The sequence below is a fragment of the Psammomys obesus genome, unplaced genomic scaffold, assembly GCF_907164565.1.
Source record: "Psammomys obesus unplaced genomic scaffold, mPsaObe1.curated_primary_1811, whole genome shotgun sequence".
NCBI lineage: Eukaryota > Metazoa > Chordata > Mammalia > Rodentia > Muridae > Psammomys > Psammomys obesus.
The window spans coordinates 3921076-3943251 of NW_026596443.1; the positions used below are offsets into that span (position 1 = coordinate 3921076).

At 51.3% G+C, this 22176-nt stretch overlaps 1 protein-coding gene across 1 annotated transcript; it reads left to right on the forward strand.

The window, feature by feature from the left end:
• The first annotated feature begins 1685 nt into the window (after positions 1–1685).
• On the forward strand, positions 1686–21180 carry Csrp1 (cysteine and glycine rich protein 1). The gene is made up of 6 exons (XM_055598183.1): positions 1686–1846; positions 11363–11475; positions 16283–16451; positions 17628–17757; positions 19398–19491; positions 19965–21180. Exons 2-6 carry the CDS (start codon positions 11364–11366, stop codon positions 20039–20041), a joined length of 582 nt encoding a protein of 193 aa, XP_055454158.1. The 5' UTR covers positions 1686–1846; position 11363; the 3' UTR covers positions 20042–21180.
• The last annotated feature ends 996 nt before the right edge of the window (positions 21181–22176 follow it).

Consider the following 22176-nt stretch of genomic DNA (forward strand, 5'->3'; position numbering starts at 1 on the left):
AGGCATGCATCCTACCACTGAGTTACACCCACATCTCTTCTTTTTACTCTTTATTTTGAATTTTAATTTTATTTATTCCGGTGTGTGTATGTGTGTTTATGTGTAGTGTTTGGGGTTGGGAGTAGGTAGGTATCTGTGAGCCATGATGTGTGAGTAGAGGTCAGAGGACAGCTTTTGGGAGTTGGTTTGCTTCTTCTACTGTGGGTTTTGGGCAGCCAGCTCCTTTCCTTGTTGAGCCATCTCTCTGGCCTGCTTTTACTTTGAGTCAAGGCCTTACTAAGTTACCCAGGCCTTTCATTAACTCTGTAGCTGGGGCCTGTCTTAAGCTTATGTAGCCCACGAGGCTCTGAGCCCTAGCACAGTCAAAGACATGACAAGCAGTAACTATGGATACTCTTGGGATGGCAGGAGGCAACTACCTAACGAATGTGACTACCCGCAGCTACCACAACAGGCAGTCCCTCTCTGCGAATACTGTAGAGGGCAGGAGGCGGCAGAAAGGCCCACACCTGCATACCCACACAGCATGTGGAGTCATACTGAAATCTGAGTGTGGCTTATTTCCCAACACAGTCTGCACTTGGTGGGAATAATGTAATTCAACCTGCAATGACAACAGCAGCCCTCAAGTCCCTTCAGTCTTAGAAATAAAGTGAATAATACGATAATGATGACGATAACTGAGCCTTTAATCCTAGCACTTGGGAACAGAGTCAGAGGAATCTCTAATGAGTTCAAGGCCATCTTGGCCTACACAGTGAGTTTCAAGCTAGCCAGTGCTACACAGTGAGACTCTATGCCAAACAAAACAAACAAATATTAATAATAATTATCCTACAGAATAGAAGAGGGTCTCCCTTGAGGCTCTAATTCCCTCTTTCGCACCCCACCCCTATTATTGGGAACATAGTTTTTCTTGTAGATTCTTCATTTAGTTAGGTCCCAAGCTTCTTGCTCGGAGCTATCTGTACCCTAGTGAAAATAGACTTTCCTTCTAAGTCTTGCTCTGCTTCCGGCCCACACACTGGGCCCAGGAGCAGCAGTTCACCTCCCGGGCTGGTTTTCTGGGCAGGCAGCTCAGCGGAGTGGGCAGTTGGGCCTGGGTAACACCTATTGGTCACCACCAAAGAGGCAGCTTTCCGTGGCCTGAGCCTGTGTCTGTCATACTGTAGGTTAGGAGCCCAGAGAAAGGTCCTCTTAAAAGCTGGTAGGATAACCTCGTGTAGGTAGCAGGGAGATGGGGAAGGCTGAGGGGACAAGAGTCGCTGGAGGAGAGCAGCAGGGCTAAAGGCTCCCGGGTCTTATAGGATCACATCAGTCCCCTTTTACAGATGAGCCTCAAGCCAGCTGTCTGGCAAAAGTCAGTCACCAGAAGGAGTAAAACCACCCTTGCTTCTCTTACTCTGGCATGCAAGACAGTCCCTTTAACATCTGCCATCAGGACAGATGTTTAAGGACCCTCGCTCTCTTCCCTAGGGGGCTCAAGTTTTTCTCTAGTCTGATCTCACTGTCTCGGCTTTCCCACGTGGCAGACCAGGAACCCCTTAACCCCGCCCTCCACCCCCATGTAAAGCCTTGAGTCTACCGCAGGGTGCACGGAGAAACCAAAGTTAGGTCTCCGGCCACGCCCGGGCTTCGGGCCCTGGGGGAGGGGACAGCTTTCGGGGCTTTGGGCTGTGACATCAGCCTGTTGTGGTGCAGTGTGCAAAGCCTACTGGTTGGCGTGCCGAGGGAAACGCCTTCCGGACGGGGAACACAAAACGGGGGGCGCGCAGTCGGGCGTACCCAGCCGCCGCTTCCCGCTTCCCGGAGTGCTGTCTCCCGAGCGCCTACCAGCAGCTGCCAGGTGAGTGAGCCTCTGCGTGGCCTCGGGGCCTCGGGTCCCCGCAGCTGCCCGAGCGCCCGGGACGCACCCTGCGTCTATTGGTTCCCCCCCCCCCCCCCCCCCCCCCCCCCCCCCGGCCCCCCCCCGGCTCCTATGGGCCCCCCCCCCCCCCCCCCCCCCCGTCCTGTCGCTTGCAAAAAAAGTTTGTAGGAAAGGTGATCCCAGGAGGGAGGTGGTGAGAAGTGGCCAGAGTTTAACTGGGCAGTGCTTCCCTTTCCTGAAAACGTTGGGTCCCTCCCTATCCTGGGGCTTACAGGGCAGCTGCTTCGCAGGCCCTAGACCCAGGCTGACCCGGCTACCCCACGCTGCCTGCAGGTCCTGCAGAACAATTGGCGATTCTGTGGGCTACTGACACTCATTGTAAGGCTGAGGGACGAGGACATCCGTGCCACCTCTTCCCTCACTCTCTTTTCTTGGGAAAAAGTGCCCGAGTGGGAGGGGCGAGCATCTGGCTTGGTGGCCACATAAAACGCGGGTCTGGGTCTTCTTTTTCCTGAAAGAACCAGATGGAAGCGGATTCATTGCACCTCCCCACCAAAGTCGTGGTGCTAGGTGAGGACTGGGTACTGAGATCTCAAAGAGCCAACAGGGAATGTTTCTTGAAAGCCAGGGAGCCGAAAGGGCCTGAGAGCAGGCAGGTTGCAGTGTCACCCAGCGAACTGTTATCAGGCAGGTGTTTTCACGGAAGTGGCACAGGTCTGGGTATATTCTGCATGTTTCTGGTCCTGTACTGTTGTGGTCCATCAGGGCAGAGGTCTAGACTGTGAGCAGTTACTTGAAGTCAGGACCACCCCACTCACTTCGTGCTTCCTGGGGTGAATGAATGGACAGGCCCTCCCCACGCTGAGAGGGCACTGCACTGCGATTCCATCACCCTGCATGCTCCAGGTCCACTTCGGTGGAAACATTTGTCTTGAGAAGTGCTCTGGGGTCTTGGTGGCAAGGTGACTGAAAGGCAATACTGTGTTTCGACTTGGATTTGACAATACACAGATGACACTGCACAAGTGACAGCTCAGTTTCCTTCTGGGTCAGTACTCAGAGCACACACCCCCCCCGCCCCCCACACCAGTCCTGACATCCTGCTTTCCTCCTGCAGAAGCTCAGTTGACTGGAGCTGATAGCAGCCTCAGAGCTAGGCTGGGGATTTCCTTCAGGACTTGATGATAAAGCTTCCTCTAAGCCTTCTGCTCCTCTCCCAAGCAAGGCCTCTGCTTAGGAGGCCCAGCCACTGTTGGGCTCTTAGAGGCACTTAGAGGCCTGCCTGAGCCCTGCCTAGGCAGCAACAGCGTTTATCACTCCCTGGGAGAAGCCAGCTTGGGACTGCATGGAGACCCTTTGCTATGGTGAGGATATCCGGGGCGGGACAGTCAGACAGGGAAGTTTATCCTGCAGAGGGTGTGGTGTTGGCCTGAGGAGGTGGGGGAGAGAGCTGTCTCCAAGGCTTAGGTAGGATGGGGAGAGACTCTGAAGGGCAGGGTCTCCAGCTCTGTGACCACTTGCTAAGAAAGTGTGGAAAATTTGCCTCTGGCCTGCCCTAGCACCAGTCTTCTTGTCCAGGTGTTCTATTTTGTAATTCACAGTTAGACTCTAGAACCAGTCTGTCTTTACTGGGTCAGAGTTACAGGCTAAGAGGGTAATGTTTGCGCTTGATTGATGGTAAGTCAACATTGGGTGATTGGAGCTGGCTGTGGTGACGTGTGTCTGTAACCCTAGCACTTGGGAGATAATGGTAGGAGGATCACAAGTTGAAGGCTAACCTGGGCTACATATTGGGGCTCTATTTCCACAAAAGAACAGTCAACAATAAAAAACACTGAGTGAATGGAGTATGTGTAGTCATAAATAATTACCAACTAGTTTTTCCATGACAGTACTGTTCACTAGTAGTACTTATCTACTGTGGGTGGAGTTCTGTTCACACCTGGTAGAGAAAGCAAATTGGGAAAACTTTCTAGCGGGCTCCTAAGGTTAATTTATGCAAGAAGAGCTCACTGGGCAAAGCCTGGCTTGTTAGAAGCCTGAAGGGGGCATGCATTAAGTCCAAAGAGATGCTAGTGACAAAAAGCCCCCACTCCAACCCACCCGGCTGTTTGGCATTACGAAGGCACATTGGCAGTTCTTAGAGGCACCGAACTGATGGCTTGTGTTGGTCCTTTAAGGCTATATAGTGCACAAGTGTCTGTGCTTGCCACAGACCGGCAGGAGCTAAATCCTTCACCTGTGTTGTCTTGGATTCTGTCATGAGGAAGGGGCTGGTGCTGGCTATTTCCACAGATGAAGAGGCCCAGCAGTATAGGGGGTATCTACACTGGAGGAGATGCTGCTGAAACACAGGCTGACTGCTCCTCCAACCCGCTGTTTTCCTTTCCTCCTTCACATTCCCTCATTCCAGGCTACCCGAGGAAATGGAGTCATTCCTGAAGACATTAGTTTTACAAGACACTCTGTGGTGACTGATATTTAAAAGCAGATAGGCTTCAATGGCTTTAGCATTGATCACAGAATGCCTGACCTCTAGGTTTTCAGCCTGCTGGGTGGCTGAAGGTACAGGGAGTCAGTCCCCAAAGTCACTTCCCAGAGGCACTTTCATCTCACCTGATATGTGTCTCTGTTTTGGAGTCATGTTTTCAAGAAAGAAAGAAAAAAGAAAAATCCTGGAAAAGAAGCCAGAGTGCGGACACCCCAGTAAGAGCTGATAGACGAGAGGTAGCAGCCCGGCAGGAACCTCGACTACTGTTTCCAGTTGTCAGGAGTTTATATGGTAATGACGTGTCTGGGACTACGCAGCTCCCTAGGAATTTGTCTGACGTCAGTGTAGAGTAATTCCCTTGTATGGTAAAGTGTGTAAATATGAGGCAGCTAGTATTTCCAGACTCTGGCATTTCCAGGGCTACCCAAAGTTGTGCTGAGTCTGAGGAAGACACAGAAGGCTCACAGCTGGAATGCAGCCGCCCCCATCCCTGTCCCAAGCCAGAGGTCCTCCCCCCCCAGGGGGTCTGTGTATTCTTCAGACAGGGGCGGCTGTCATGGGCTGGGTCTTCCTGAGATGTCAGCTGTGAGCAATGTGTTTATAAGGCTTACGTGATCCATTGCTTTTCCCTTTTAAAAATTAATTAAAACAATTCAGACCTTTCTGTTCAGTACAGGGCACAACCAACTGGTTCCACTCTCAACGTCATTCCAGACAAAAGCAAATTTGATTTAATCATAACATAATCATAAGGTTTCCTGCACCTCATTTAGAACCACGTAAAGGAAGTCTTGGGCTGGAATGTGCCCAAGCAGTGGAACATGCACCTGGTCCTGGGTCCCCATTTCCAACTGCACACATGGCAATCAGATTTCTGAACTCCAAGGGCAGAGAGCTCGGGGCAGGGGTTGGGGAACGTGAGCACTCAGTTACAGTCAAGTCCTGGGGCACACAGGACCTGAAGGAATGACAGCTCAGTGCAGGCTGACTGGCTTCTCCGAGAAGAGGCCCATGCAATGGTATAATGAATTCATTTTGGGGGGACCTGTAAAGCTGAGACTGAGCTTATTTTGGGGGTGCCCCTGTTCTACCAGGGACCTTTATCAGGGTAGGTCTGCTCCATGGGCACTCAGGTGTCACGTCCAAGTTGCAGGCTCCTTGGGCTTTGAGCTTGCACCACCTATTCTCTGGTTCTGTTCCTGGCTGTTCTCTGGGCTTGGGGGTGTGGTGGGGACAGCTGCAGGGCTGGAAAGGATGACAGCACTCTTGTCTACCTGGCACGTTCTAGAGAGCTCAGATAACTTCCAGCCGCTCGTTTGCACCCAGATAAACACCTAACAAGTCTCTGCCAGACCGAGAAGGTGGGTCCCGAGACCGAGACCGTCAAGCCACTCTCACCTGAGGGAAGAAGGTATTATGGAGGGGGAGAGATAGGGTTTTTCCACTGGAGAGAGATGTGAGGTGGCTTGTCAGGTGTTTGAGGGAGGCCCTCCTTTAGGCATAGGTGGCTGGCAGGCTTAAAACCCAGATGATTCTTTGACTTGAACATGACCAGCTGAATCCATCATCTCTGTTGAGGTTTGGGATGAGTGTGAAAGTCTGTGCCTCATGCCCACCCCTTCCTCCAGTGCTATAAGGGTCACCATCTTGAATCCTTTTAAGACTTAGCCTCTGTATAGCTGGGAATGAGACAACTAGGCTGAGCTGCAGATTTGAGTTAGTTTGTCTAAAGAGGGCCAGCCATTGCCTTCCAGCTTCTAGCCGGTCCCGAGGATCTTGACATTTCAAGGAAACAGCTGGGTTGTGCCCAGCCATGTGACAGGAAATTCAGATGGTGATCTCCCCTGAGATCACCAAGACAGTTAAGTAGGACAAACAAAGCAGAGACAGTAAGTCCCAAAGGAACAGGACTGACTGTCTGAATGAACCCACTGTGGATACGATCCACAGTAGTGAGACAGTAGTGAGTCCTTGTTGTTCCCTAAGAGCCCCTAGGACTTGGTAGCTAGGCCAGGTTGGCCTTGATCTCAACGGCAAGCCTCCTGCCTCTACTTCCCAATGACTGAGGTTATACCCATGTGCTCCTTTGCTCAACAGCAATGATTTGTTCACCTAGGACCACATACCAGAAAGTCTCACACAAGATACAGGTCCCTGCTGGAAGTCGCAGGTGGCCTGGGGAAACTGGGAACTAAACCTGGAGCAATTACCTTTTCACAGACTAATTAGCTGGCCTGGCAGATAGGTCAGGAGTCCCTGGGCCCTACCTGGCATGTTGCTTCTAAAGTCTTGTTTTCTTCCGGATTTGGCTCAGTCTGGAAGGAAGGTGGTCAGCTGTCTGGCCCCACTTCTGACTGGGCTAGGCTCTGGGTGGCAACCAGAGGCACGCCTTCTATAGTACCATTCCATTTCACATTCTCATTTAATCATCAGAATATAGGGATTGTTCCATTGTAGGGATAAACAAATGGAGCTGAGACGTGGCTAGAAAGAGGTACGTTGTGCTATTTAAACCCAGCACCAGTTTCCTAAGCACTGGGCACACAGCCTTCTGCGGGTCTTCTGTCCCTCAGAACTAGGAAGGCAATTGAGAATGAACCACCATCCCTATAAGCCCTCAAAGGAAGGCAGACTAAGAACAGCCTTCCTTTTAAGGCAATCCAGCTTCCTCGCAGGCGGAATTTGGCTGTTGGCAAAAAACCCCTTCCCCACCCCCCACAGGGCAGAAAGAAGGAGGTGGAGTGAGGAGCCAGCATCACCTCACACTGGAAGGAGGTGGTCACAGATCTCTCTGCCTAGGACTCTTCTCCATACTCAGGGTCCCCTGAGGGGCCATCATTTGGGCAGAGAGGGCAGAGCATGTTTCCTGACTGTGCCATTGTTTCTGCTTTCCCTCTTGGAACCTCTGGGGTTCCAACCAGACTCCCAGCTCATGGAATGGTCCAGCCAAGGGACATCCTGAGCAGGCTTCCTGCACTGACAGGTCCTTGGGTTTCACCCATCTCCCCGCCCATGTTCCTGATTCCCTGGAGCCCTGCTGGATATGGGCCCCTGACACAGGGCCAGGGAGAACAAGGGGAGGCCTGTACAGAGCTGTGGGTCTTCCCCACTGGGAGAAGGGCTTTGTGTCCGAACAAAACACTGCTTGGAACGGCTTCCCACCACGTGGCTAAGGGACTGTCTCTCCCTTAGGGGTGTCCCTAGGGACATGAGCATGCCCCCTATTGCTTTAGAGGTTTGCACAGGAAGGGGAAAGTCAAAGAGGGGAACCTATCTTGATGAACTGCCTGCCCACCCCGTGCAGCAACCCTTAAACATGCTCTGTTCATAGCCTGATGACTGGGGTCACAGAGGACAGAAATGTGTGGACCGTTGTTAGACTCAGTTCTGCCTCCTACAGCTGTGGAGCCATGAGCAGGTTTGCCCAACCTCTCTGGACCTGGTTTTCCTTATCTGCAAACTGGGCATTTGCTCCCCATCCTCAGAGGATAGCTGCCTGAACTATCCTCTGATACAGAACCTGGGTTCCCAGAGCAAAGAAGGACGAGGGTGGCTGACAGCTAGACAGTGACGTGTGCTTTTCTTGCTGACTTTTCCCTCTCCCTACATGGGTTTGCAGCCCTGAGTCTTTGTTCAGTAAGTACAGCTGAGCCCTGGAGTCCTCAGGACGGAAAGGGGTTGAAGGGGTCGAGAGAGGCTGGCGTAGGAACTGGCCTTAAGTTACCCAAGGAGGCAGAGAGGTCATGGGCAGGTAGAGAAGGCTGACTACAGGACGTACAAGCCCATGGAGGAAAGCGGGTGTGTGAGCAGCAGGTGACAGTCTCTCCAGTTCTTCTGTGGGAGGATAGCCTCACACCTCAGCCTCAACCCTGCCTTCCCAGCTCTTCACAAGGCACGGTCTGAGGCTTCCTCCAAGTTAGGCTTGAGCAAGAGCTAAACTGACAGCTTCCAGTCTGTGGGGTGAGATGAACTGGCTGGGGTCAAGCAAGCTGAGATCTGCAGGGCCAAGCGCAGAGTTCTGATATGTGGAAACAGGGCATCGTTGGTGTCTGAGGGTGGGGGGGGGGCTCCGTGGGGGAGCGGTGGTGTCTGAGGGTGGGGGGGGGCTCCGTGTGGAAGCGTTGGTGTCTGAGGGTAGGGGGCTCTGTGTGGAAGCGTTGGTGTCTGAGGGTCGGGGGGGACTCTGTGTGGAAGCTGGGAGCTGCTGTATGGGGTTGGACTAGGACGTGCCACAGCTGTCACTCTACGCTGTCAAGTAAGCGGCTCAAACAATCAAAAGGTTGCTGTTTGTGTAAGTGGCATTCAGAAGCACAGTGAGCTATAGATTTGGCTCAAGCTGGTTTTTTAATGACATCAACCAAGACTCAGTTTACTTACCAGAACTCTTTCAGGTCTATTTTGGGCTGACTGCCCCTTGCTCCTGTCTCTTTGCTTAAGGTGGGGGTGGCACTCTCTCAGAAGACAGGATACTATTTTTTTTCTTCTGGAACCCTCAGGAATTCCTTTCCTGCTGGTGTCACTCATAACCAAACAATAACTTTGGCTGACTAGGTTAGGCCCAGGTCACATGTCATAGCTGAAAATGGGACTAATGTATAAAGCAGAAGTATTCTTCCAGGAGTAGCCATGACTACAAGGCAACCAGGCAAGTAGGGGTGGGGGAGGAGCAGGGGGAGGCGCCGTAGGGCCAGTAGACCTAAAGGACATGGTGTACAGCATTGGGGTGAGTGACCAAGCAGAGGGGAGCACAGTGAGACACAGCCAGGGAAGAGCGAAGAGCCCCCATCTTTGTTCTTTTACATAGACGGTGGTGACATCACCACAAGCAACATGGAGAAATCTGGAAAAACAGTGCTCACAGAAGCGTGTGGGATCAGATGGGTCTTCTGCAAATGGAGGCACTGTGGGTGGTCCTAGAGATGCTCACCTGAAATTAGCTGGGGCTAGACTAAGAGGAAAAGTGGGGCTGCAAACATATGGGAGTCTCTGCAAGGAGGTGACAATAGATAGTAAGAATGCAGGAGACTGGGACTAGATGGAACCCTAACTTTCAGGATGAGGGGGTGAGCATGAATCTCATCTTCCAACAAAATTTTGCTCCTTTCAACATGGTGGCATTTGGTCTCAGTAGCCAAGGAGCTGGCGTCACCAACAGCAGCTTGCTTAGGTTGGCTTCTCAGCCTGCACACATTTACTTCGAGGTCCCGGGAGCTGCAGAGACACGTGTGAGTACAGTAAAGTCACCCACTCCTCAACTGCACCTTGGACACCCATGCACATACCTGCGTGTTAGTGCTATGCATGGCATGGGGACCCCATGATACAGATCTGGGGACACTTCCTCCTTAGGCTCCTTTAGCTCTTGAACAACACACTCTTGCGGCTCCCATGCATTTCCTTCCCTGGCATCCTGTGTCTACTCACTAAGTCCTCGGCCTCCTTCATACCATCTTATGTCCTCCATCCGTCGTGCCTTGAAGAACACATCTTCCTTCAAAAGGCTTCTGTTGAAGGCCCTAGAAGGGTCATCTGCTCCTTCAGTGGTTTGTTTGTTGAGGGGACAGGAAAGAAGCAGGTCATCCATTTAAGGACATCTGATGTCGCCCAACCTCCTGTGCCACTGGCACGTGGCTGTCTGTCCGTCCTACAGTCTCTGGCTTGTGTTGTACTAATTATTGAGCACTTACTGTGTACCAGACCCTTCACATGCTGTACTTCTTCTAGTCCCCAGAAATAATCTCTGAAGAACTCTTGTTTTCAGCCCCATTTTCAAGATGCAGAAGTCAAGGTGTGGAAAGTCCAACTTCCTGGTCCAGTGTCACACAGCAAATGAGTGGCAGGATCAAAACTGGACTGAACAGTCTGGCATCAGGACCACAGCCCTGAGCCAACACATAAAATATCTCCAAGTTGGCCTGGCCTACCTGCTTGAAATCACCCTGTGGGTTCTTGTTAAAGTTCAAGTCCTAGGCTGGGCCAATACCTTTCTTTAATTTCAGCACTTGCAGGCAGAAAGAGGCAGGTGGTGCCGCCAGATCTGGCTAGATCTGGTGCTTGAGAACAATGTCCTGGGTGCCCAGCTCTTGTGTTGTTTTAAATCTTTTTGTTTTTGTCTTTTCTTGAGACACGGTCTCATATAGCCCAGACTAGCTTCAAACCCACCCTGTATGTGAAGATGACCTTGCATTTATAAGCTCCCTGCCTCCATCTTCAGAGTGCTGAGGTATAGGCTCTTCTCTCTGTATGTGGCTTGGTTTTGTTTTTGAGACAGGTTCGTTCATTATGAAGCTCAGGCTGGCCTCAGTTTGTCTCAGCCCTTTAAGTGTTGGTATCACAGGCATGTATGCCACACCTGACTTAACCCTTTTCCTATCACCTGTCTTATAGACCAGGCAATATATAGTGCCCACGTGTATGACTCAAAGAATAACTATAATAAGGAGGCTCTCGTGGGTCAAGCTCTGCCAAGCGCTGTAGCATTCTCCCAGGCAATCCTACCTTACCGCCGTTCCTTCCACTGTTAGAACTGATGACTCTGAGACAATGGATTGTGATGTTCCTTCCCTCAGTTTTCTGAGACACTTTTCTTCCACCCATATGCTCATCCCTTGGCAATATGAGTTTTGCCTACTAGTGAACTTCGCACTGCTTTAAAATTTCCAAACTCCGGCTGATGTGCTCCTTTGGAGCCATTCTCTGTGATGCACTGTGGTGACCCCGAGCTCCTGCATGCCCTTTGTAAACCTCGTATCTCACGATCTTGTCAAGTAAGGTGTGGAGCATAGGGCCAGTACACATCAGCTCCCTAGCAAATAGGATGAAGTAGGAGACTCCCCCCCCCCCCCAATATACTTGCCAGTAGCAGCTGGAGAATGGTCTTAAGAATAAACCAGAAGTAATCTCCCAGGCCTGGCCATCCCCTAGGAGGCCTCCCTGCCATGGGCAGTCTGTTTTCATCTCACTGTTGTATGAACCTCATTCTCATTTTTTTGTGTTCTTTTTAGAATGCCAAACTGGGGAGGAGGCAAGAAATGTGGGGTGTGCCAGAAGACGGTCTACTTTGCTGAGGAGGTCCAGTGTGAGGGCAACAGCTTCCATAAATCCTGCTTCCTATGCAGTGAGTACCACCCAGGCCTGCTGTTGCTGCCTGGGGATCTGGACAGGCCTGCCCCCACAAGCTCGGCCTGTGACACCCGAGGGAGCCGGTCCCTAGGGATGTAAACAGCTTGACATTTGGCTGAAACACAGCTGGGGAGGGAAACACTTAAGGGCCTCTTTGTTCCCTTCAGAAGCTGTTCTCTGAGGGGTGAACTGGCCAGTGCTGGTGGTGGTGGTGGTGGGGTGTGTTGGGGTGGCAGGAGGGGGCAGGGCTGGGAGCCAAGCTGGAAAGGCTCACTTAGGAAAACTTTCCACTCTCTCTTTGTTCCTGCCACTATCCAATCATTTCTGAGAAAGACGCTTTCAACCCAAAGTCTTACTAGCCTTCCAGTTACCCCTTGTCAGGTAAAAGAGGCCATGACCCTGTGGGGAAGGTCAGAGAGGAAGACTAAATCTCTCACTTGCTCGGCTTCTCAGCAGTGTGTCCCCCTGTTTTCACTCCCATTCCCTCTCACCCTTCACAGAGGGAAGGATGAGCTCCAAGTTCATTGCTTCCTGTTCCTAATGATACAGTGCAAGCCGCTCTGGCACCTCTCTGGTATAGAGAACCGTGCACAAGACACAGCACAACCGAGCGAGGTTGGCTTAACCCACAAATGGCACCTCTCTGACTACCTCAGCTGGTAGCTGGGTCAGGTGGTGTGTACCCAGTGCAGCGACTTGGAGGAGCCTTTCCTCAGTTCTTTAATGATCTGCTTTTTGTGATCAGAACAGAAGTCTGTGTTAGAGAGAGAAGCAGCCATAGCAGCTCTTTCCTGGAAGGTGGGCCCGACGGCAGGAAGTAGGATGTCTTGGTGAAGCCTTATTCTTCAGAGCCAGTGTGATCAGGGCTAGGATTATAATTCACTTTTCTGTTGTTTGTAGGATGATGCACAAGTTCAATACCCAGCAGGGTTACTGTGAGAGCTGAAATGAAAAGAGTTTTTAAAGTCCTGTGAGTGTTCAGTAAATACACAAACTCACACTTGCTCATTGATAAGAGTTCCACAGCAAGGAGGAGAGCTTGTGGGAGCTAATGTCCAGCCCATCTCAGAGAGCCAGTAGTGAGGTCCAGTTCCACTCCCTGAGCTTGGGTGGTAGCTCTGCCTCCCTTTGCTCCTTTGGTCTGATCCGGAGTGGAATCCAGACGGTGCACGTCTGCTCGCCTGACAGCCACATCTCTACCTGTTGCTGGGCAGTGCAGCCTGAAGCCACCCAGCACAGGGCAGCAGACTTCTCATGTTGCAATGAGGCCTGGAGGGCCAGTCCCAGGGCTCATGTGATAAATGAGGAGATGACAAGCTTTTGTGGAGCTCTGCTGGCTTCCTGCCTGCCAAGGAGGCCGCAGACAGCAGCATCTGGTCCTCAGCAGCTCATCATGTAGGGGCTTTTCAGACTTTTTAAGCCCCCTCCCAGAGGGAATAAGAGACAGCTTGGTGCCAGTTGGGAAGGGGGTCTGGACGTCTGGATCTGAAAGGCCCCTCTCTGCTCTCAAATGTTGCTTAATCAACTGCCTAAAAGGAGCCAGCTGTGTCCAGAGCTTCTGCTGAAGTCCTGATGCGGAGGACTAGCTTCTGGTCAGGCGTGGATGGAGGTCAGGAATTCAGGGGGTGGCCCAGGAAGGAAGGCACAGGGCTGGGGCAGGGTGTGGGGAGGTGTCAGGGATTAGAAGCAGTTGGAGAAAATCAGTCTGGGAGGGGCTACTATGCAGCTGTTACTCTAGGGCAACAACAGACCTTTGGGGGGGGGGGAGGCTGAAGGTGGGGAGACAAGAGGGAGTGGGGAGTGTCAAACAACCCTTTCACAGGGGTCATCTAAGACCATCAGAAAACACAGATCAGCAAATTACAGTTACGAAGTAGCAACAAACATAGTTTCATGGCTGGGGGTCGCCACAACATGAGGAACTGTATTAAAGGGTTACAACATTAGGAAGGTTGAAGGCCACTGCTGTAGGGCATGGTTGTGAGTGTCTGTGGTGTCTTGGGACTGCAGTTTCCAGGCATCAGAGTTGACCAGGGGCCCTGTGTTCCAGGCATGCTGGGATGTTATCCCCTCTGCCTTATTCCTCGTATCCCAAACAATACCAGTACGTGGTGGTATCAGAGACTTGGTCAGGAGTGTTAGGAGCATCACTCCCCCTCCAAAGTCAGCTGGTTGATATGTCTGCTCTATGGTGACCCGTAGAATCAAAGAGCTTTTCCTTCCCAGGAAAGGAAGGGCCAGCAGGTACTAGGCCTGGGTGGCAGTTGGGGCCATTTTGTTAGTCAGCCTAGGACAGGTCCTTAAAAGAAGGTCTATTGATTCCAATCCGTGGTCGCCCAGTGTATACTTTTCTGGAGGTTTAGAATAGGTATGAGGAAGCTGGGATGATGCAATAGGAAAGATAAGACAGACCACATCTTCCTGGGTTTGGTCTGAGGCAGAGAGGCCTACAGTAAGCCTGGCCTTGCCTCCAATCTGACCCCTTCAACACAGTAGAGAAAGATGCCTCTTCGCACTAGACAGCAAGTGAGTGATAGGTGCAGCTTGAGTTCTGGCCTGATATGAGCCTTCCCTGAGGTGGTATGTCCAACCCTGAGTTGTAACCAGCTCCTTCTTGAGGTGTGCTGGGTTGAGCAGCCATGGCTAACGGAGCTGAAGCCTGCTGGTGGGCCCTAAGCTGGTCCCCAGAGTCTGAGCACTGGGGAAACCGGGAGAAGCCGCAGACAGGCTCCGACCCCAGGCTACGGCTTTAGGTCAGTTTTCACTTTCTGCCTCTTGGAAGAGCCATAGCCTGGCCGAAAACCAGACTAGAAATCAGAGCTGGGATCTGGCCTGGCCTTGCTTCTGGAAGACTCTGTGACCCTGAGTGGTTTTTTGTAGGTTTTGGTTTTCCTTCCAGAGGTAGCCACTCTCCATCTTTGGGCATGGTGAGTGGGTGCTTCTCTTCCATATTTCCCAAAAGCATCTCAGGACCCCAAGGAGCCAGGTAGCATCTGAAAACAGTTTCCAAGCAAATGCACTTACTAACCTAGGGTTTTTGTTTTGTCTTGTTTCTGTTTTGCTTAACCTGACTTAGACTTGTATTCAGGTCTTCCTTGAATGAAGGATATATTCAAAATTTTCCTTGGTAAAGTTTTTTTTGGGGGGACCCCACAAGTGAGCTGAGTCTCCTACCATTATCACTTGGGTGGAGGAGGAGCTATGTTGGGGTTACATTACAGTGGGCAGAACTGTACCTCTGAGAAAACTGAGGTAATATGAAAAGGAGCAGGAGGTCTTGACCAGCACGCAGGGGAGCCGTCTACAGGGCGTGAGCTTGTAGGCCCTGGTGTCTCCAGAGTCAAGATTTTTGTCTTTGGCTGGAAATAGCAGCCCAAAAAGGCCTTTTCCTCCTTAGCTGTCCTTATCTCTGTTTTCTGCCTTCCCTCCGATTTTGGAATTTCCAGTTCAAAGTAGGTCTAAGGGGAAACAGTTCCAGTTAGGCCAGTTCCTGACTTCCCACCCTAGAAGGGAATGTTGGAGCCTTGGCCGGTTGTTCTCTGCCTCGTTTGTTCTTCCCAGAGCCAAGCCCCAGGGGAGGCGGTGGGAGGTTCCATATTTGGGTGGCTGTGAGTGCTGGAATGAGGTAGAGATCTCGAGTGCAGGACAAGAGGGTCCTTATTTAGTCTAAAGTCCCCAACCTGGGGCTCAAAGAGAACTGGAGGAGCCCTGGACCTTTTAAAGGCAAAAATGGCGACTCGGAAGGAAGTTGGCCTCTTCCACAGTATCTGTAGACTTTCAGCTTCAAAGGAGGTGTTTTAGGATACAGTTCTGTTGGGCAGACCAACTTCAGTAGTTAGGGGCTGTTAAGTTGAGTCTCCTGGGAGAAGTGAATAGGAAGATGGGAGCTCTCTCCCCAGCGGTACCACCCGTATGTAATGCTGGTAAGAGTAGCTAGCATTTCCTATGAACCTTTAGTGCACAGGGTACTGAGCTAGTATATCACATCTAAGAGCGCACGTGGTTTTTCTAACTACCTTTTAGGGCAGATAAGATTATCCACACTCATAAACAAGGACACTGAACCTGGAAAGGCAAAATAGTTTTGTCCTAGCCACGCAGATGGAGAGCTGGGATCTGGTTCCAGACTCAGCATTGTATGCTGGGCACCTGGCACAGCTCATTGAGAGAGTGACGGGAAAGTGTATGAAGCTTGAAGTTTTTCTAGCTCACTCTGTCCCTGCCTCCCCTACCCTCTGACTCAGAACATGCTTCCATTTTCTCCAGCTCCTCTTCTCCCTGTGGTTCAGTGACGTCTGAGACTAGAAACTGCAGATTTAGTTCTGCTTACCATGGCTTGTATCTCATTTCAAAACCCATCACATTGGGCATCCAATCCACTTGCATTTCTTTTTGATGTGTATCACTTCACCTGCATAACTGTTCCTGCTATAATGACATACCCAAATGTGTTCTTTCCATGCCACAGCTGGATGCAGGAAAACCCTACCCTTCTTTCTGCCCTTCTGCTTCCTCTCCTATTGGGACACATGGTCTCTCTATTAAAGGCAGAATGAAAAATGTCATCTGGTATTCTGTGGCTTAGAGTCTGCCTAGGCCATGGATTCTGAGACTTGGATAGGTACCAAGGTACAGCAGTCTGAGGGAAACACCCCCAGATTCCTGAAGGCCAGGCCTTGACCACCTAGAGTCAGATATTCTGGAAGCCAGCCCATTGGCCACCCTGCTGGTCTCCTTTTCTGCATGAGTCAGTCCTGGGAGGCCTGCAGCTGCATCTCACCATTCCCCTGTCCCCTCCCCAGTGGTCTGCAAGAAGAATCTGGACAGCACCACTGTGGCTGTGCATGGAGAAGAGATCTATTGCAAGTCCTGTTACGGCAAGAAGTATGGGCCAAAAGGCTATGGCTACGGGCAGGGCGCAGGCACACTGAGCACGGACAAAGGGGAGTCTCTGGGCATCAAGCATGAGGAGTGAGTACAAGATCCTCTCTACCTTTTCTTGAATTCTCCTCTGTTTCTGAAATAGAAACCACTGAAACTCCTTCGGTTACATGGTGAGAGGTCTGGGAAGCCATTGATTTAGAAGGGAGAGCTGTACATGGTGGCCAATACCTGTTGTCCTAGGGAGGCTGAAGGAGTTCAAGGTCAGCCTGGCTACAAACAGAGAATGTGTCGAAAAAGGCTCAGCTGGTAAAGTCCTTGCCTCATAAACCTGAGTTTAACGAATGTAAAACCTGGGCAATGGCAATGTGCACTTACAGTCCCGGTGTTCAGGAGGTGGAGACAGGAGGATACCTGGGAATTGCTGGGCAGCTGCTCTAGCATAATGGGTGGGTTCCAGATTTGGTGAGAGATGAGAGACCTCTCTCAGAAAATAAGATGGACTAATGTTGATCTCTGGCCTCCACGTGTATGAACACACATGTACCTGCTCACCTTACATGCACACACTCATGAACACACACATACCAAAATCAAATAATAAAATAAAAATGAAAGAAAGGAAGTCACAGAGCAGCTGTCTGTGTGTGGCTTTTGGGGCAGCTGAGGACCAACTAGGAATGCTGCTTGGAACACTCATGCTATGTGTTTTTTACAAGTGTCAAGGCCCTCAGCGTTACAGTCCAATTTCTCCATTTTATAACTGAAAAACCCAGAGGCATGCCAGCCCCGCTACCCTTCACCCCTGCTGAGAGGAAGTAGTTTCCTTTTCTGGGACATGCCTCAGGGTGTCATTGGGTCGCCCCAGCCTCACCCTTGGTCATCTCTTGCCTCTGAGCTGCTGGTAAAGGGTGGTTGTCAGTCTGGCCAGCGTCTCAGCACTGGGGAAGCGGATGAAATGATGAAGAGCTACCAGATTTCAGCCAAGGTCATTGCCCTAATGGGAATGATCTGTCAGCAGATTTCTCTCGGAAAGAATCTAAAAAGGGAGGAACTACAGAAGTGAGGGGCTCAGGGCAAGGAGGATTATAGCAAATGACGGGTTAAATGATTCTGGGGGCTTTGACTAGGCGATGAGGAAAATGTGCTGTTCTGATATTTTGTTGAGCCTTGGGGTCCCAGAGGTCACGGTGGTTTTAGCTTCCGTGTCCCTGTCCCTGGCCAGAGGCATTTTAGTCACCTCGCCACACGTTCTTCTGCATGTAGAGCGCCCGGACACAGGTCCACTACCAACCCCAATGCATCCAAGTTTGCCCAGAAGATTGGCGGCTCCGAGCGCTGTCCCCGATGTAGCCAGGCAGTCTATGCTGCAGAGAAGGTGATTGGTGCCGGGAAGGTAAGGGCACTGCTGGGCATGAGGGAGGGGAGAGGGAGGGGAGCTTCTGAACCGTGAATCACGGAGCTTTGCAACTGATGGCTCTAGCTCTGCTCAGAGCAGCAGCCTGAGCCCTGGACTTGGCTTCCTTCCAGAGGTCGGTGACCTGTCCCAGACCCCAGGGTCCCACCTAAAGCACCAGCTGTAGCATTCCCAGTGAGGCAGATTGTCTTTAGTCACTTTGTAGGGTGTTGCTAAGATGCAGATGCGTACATAGTTCGCTAAGGTCTACCACTCTGGAGTTGAGGACTAAAGAAAAAGATGCGTATTGAAGAGCCCACCCTCTAAGACATTATGGCTAAGATCTCTCTCTTTCTCTCTCTCTGTGTGTGTGTGTGTGTGTGTGTGTGTGTGTGTGTGTGTCTGTCTGTCTGTCTGTCTGTCTGCCTCTTTCTGGTGTTAGGGTTTCTCTGTGTAGCCCTGTTTGTTCTAGAACTTGCTCTGTAGACCAGTCTGGCCTGGAACTCATACAGATCCACCTGCCTCTGCCTCCAAAGTGATAGGATTATTAAAGGCGTGTGCCAGCACCTCCTGGCTTGATAGATGTAGTCTTGTTTATTTGTTTGTTTGTTTTGAGACAGGGCTTTTCTGTGTAGCTCTGCCTGTCCTTGGAACTCACTTTGTAGACCAGGTTGTCCTTGAACTGAGACATCCTCCTGCCTCTGCCTCAGCTTGTTTAGTTGCTGCTCATGGGAGCTGGTTGTTGAGTTGTATTGTGGATGTTGTATAGCTGTGGGTGTGTGTGTGTGTGTGTGTGAGAGAGAGAGAGAGAGAGAGAGAGAGAGAGAGTTTGTATCATACACAAACGAGTCCTGCCTCTCTTGGGAAGCTCTTTGCCCTTTGCGGCCTTAGGGCACCTCTTGAGATCACAAGGGTCTTCTGTGGCTTCCTACTGAGTCCAGTACGCTGTGGACAGACCTGTTCTCCTTTCAAAAACCATGCAAATTTGACTCAGGGCTTCCTCGTGCCTGGCCCTGTGCAAGCCCTTGACCCTGGTAAAGTCATTTAATTCTGGCAGCTGCCTAGCAAAGGCAATAAGGTCACACCACTCTCTTGAGAGCTGAAATGAGGCACTAAGTTCTAGACCCTCAGAGGCTGGGCTGGTCCAGAAAAATCACAATGATAAATGCCTGTTCCATGGCTATGCACCAGTCATTTTCCTATCATTCCTGACATCCTCACTCTGCAAGATAAACCTGGAGGTCTCCTGGGAAGGACATTGGGGGCTATTCCAGTAGCATGTGGCAGTGCCAAGACAAATCCAGAGCCATACCACTTACCAGTTTCACAGGCAAAATGCTGTGGATAAGGCTTGCCTGGTAGCCTGTGGGGGTTGCAGCTCCCCAGGTTGGATGGAACCCCCTTAGTGCAACTGGAACTAAGCAGGGAGCCATGGGTCACACTTCATGATGACACACCGCTGGTGTACCCTTGGTCCCTGGCCTGCTCTCTCTGCGTGCGTCTGGGCCACATTCTCTTAGCATCTCCCGTACCCCTACCTGACTTGCAAAATGCCTGTCCACTATGGCAAGCTAATGGTGAGCTGGGGAGGAGTACCGCAGTCACTGGCAGTGATGCTACCCATTTCCTTTCTTACCTAGTCCTGGCATAAGTCCTGCTTCCGATGTGCCAAATGTGGCAAGGGCCTGGAGTCGACGACCCTGGCCGACAAGGATGGTGAGATCTATTGCAAAGGTGGGTAGCTCGACTTCTCTCTGAAGATCAGAAGGCTGAAGGAGGCAGGAGACCAAGGGGCCATGCTGTCACTCAATGAACCAGTTCTTTGCCTTCCAATCCAAGAGCCAGACTGTTCTCTTTGTGACACAGATGGGGAAGCCAGACCAGAGGGAGAATGGGACTTGGCCAGAGTGAGATGGAAAAGGGTGGAGCCTGTCCAATGTTTTGGCTTTTTGTTTTGTTTGTTTTTTTCTTTTCTTTTGTTTTTGTTGTTGTTGTTGTTTTGTCTTGCTTTTTTGCAAATGATTCATTCCCTTGTTGCAATAAAGGGGAGATGGGTCCTCCTCACTATTGAGGCTAGGAGGGCAATGGAGATGGGAAGGTGGGCATTGGTGTGGACTGTCCTTCTCCAGAGACCAGTCACAAGAAGTGGCAGGAGGAGCTGCTATGAGGACAGGAATACATCCTTAATGCTTCTCTTCTCCCTGCAGGATGCTATGCTAAAAACTTTGGTCCCAAAGGTTTTGGCTTTGGACAAGGAGCTGGTGCCTTGGTCCACTCAGAGTGAGGCTGCCGCTGCCTGCGCACCCTGCCTGCTCCTGTGCTCCTCCTCCTCAGTTCATCCCCAGAAGCCTTGAACACCTCCAAGATCCTCTCACTCAGCCCTGCTGCACATCACTAATGACTCGGACTTGGGTGTCTGGCTTCTTTTGGTTTAGGGATCTGCCTGTGCTACCCGACAGAGGCCTGGCATTTGATAGCACCACCTTTAGGCAACATCTGTCTAGTCGCCCCTTTCCAGAGACCAGGTCCCTCTCCCCACACTTCGCCCCACAGACCTCTGTTTCTAGGCCGACTGTACCCTCTACTGACCAGGACACTTGAGCCTGTGTCTTAGGAGCCCAGAGGAGCAAAGGAGCAGATCTAAAGGAGGGAGGCAGGACCAGGATTGGGCCAGGAGGCTGTGGTTTATTGGAGAGAGTTTCCTCTGGGTGCCCTTCAGAAGCATCTCAGTCTGGGGTTGGGGGGTTCCCCATGGGAGGCAGAGAGGTACAGACAGGGTAGTGGGCCATAGGAAGGAGCTCTTTCTCTGGCCTCTTGCCTTTGAGTGTGCAACTAGTATCTTCCCACTTGGGAACAGAGAACAACCCTGGTTAGAGGACCCTAAAGTCTAGAGGTTGCCTGACCTCCTTAGGCATCAAGTTCCCTGTTTGTTGGGCAAGAGGAGATCCTAATGGAACAAGCATTTACATTTATCCGTGGTCCAGACCTTGGAGTGGTCAGTTCTGGTTCTGACCTTGGGTCTGGTGGCTGGGACGGACAGCTTCTCTCTGTCTCAGCACAGCCCAGGGTAGCACTGTGTTCTAGCCACCCCTGGTAGTTTCTCTAACATGGAAGGAGGCAGAGGCAGCCAGTTTTCATGCAATACCCTTTCCTTTTGCTTCTAGTCCCCACTCCCCTCTACCCCAGACCCAGACCCTGCTGTTTCACCATTCCCCACTTCTCTAGGGACTTTCATTAGCTGCTTTGCCCATCCTTTCCAGGCCCCAGTGTCACAGGAGCAGAGGGAGGAAGAGGAAGGGCTAGGCCCTGATGCTCACAGGGACTGAGAGGACAAGGTGTCGACAGCTGTTCAATGCAAAGGCTGTGGGCATGGGCTGTTGAAGCTGATTTCTCATCTGGTCAATAAAGCAGTTTAGAACTGAACTCTGGTTTCCTCATCTTCCATCTGTGGGACCCTGCCACACCCTGGAGCCCAGGACTGGATTGGACCAGAACAGTCACAGCAAGGTCTGGTGGAAACCAATCAAAGAAGAATCACTGGATTTTTTAAGGTCCCTTACTTTGTAGTATCGATTTAAAAGGAACCAAATGACCAAATGCCACTGCCTTGCCCTCTTTGCACTCCACCCCACCTCGGGATGTGGGAATCTTGTGGACTCGCTTTTGAGAGGGCTCAGTTAGGCTGCTACAATGTGCTCAGCACTTCAGCTCAGAAAGTCCCTTGTAAAGAGAAACACAGCCAGAGGAACTTCTGTGTCAGCTCCAGAAATCTCACTTCTGGGAAGAGTGGGTGAGGGGCAGCTAGCAGTCTGCTTTTCTGTTAGGGCTCCACAGCTAGGTGCACGGAAGACCAGACTTGGGAAGAAGGCTTCTCCAAAGGGCTGTATTGCTCATCTTATATACACCCAGCATACCCCAGAGCAGGGCTGTGCCAGTCTTTGGAAACATGCCCACGCTGAATTTTTCAAAACAGAAGTAGAACTGAAACAATAGTTTTATGCTTGTATCAGGCAGATAGGCCAGCAATGCTCCTCATGGGACCCACACCAATGGTGCAGAGCATAGAAAAATGCAAGGCCACACCTGCCCAACAGCAGGAGATCAAAGAATGCCAGTCCTAGGTGTCACTGACAGCTCCCAAATGGGGCTCAAGACCTACAGGTTCTCAGGGAGGTTTGTGCCCAGAGGACAATGGTTTATTCCATAAACCCAAATGGACCCTCCTGCCTTGGGCGGGGCCAAGATGGGCGTCCAAAGGTAGAGACAGGCTGCCCTCTGCTGGCTGCGCGGGCGGGTCTCAGCCCAGGATAGTACCATCAGGCAGGCCCTGGTACTCCAGCTCCCTGTTCCCCATTGACCTTCCCACAGCCTCGTAGTGAACAAGGGGCCGCAAGCGCATTGTAAAGCCCGGTACCAGCG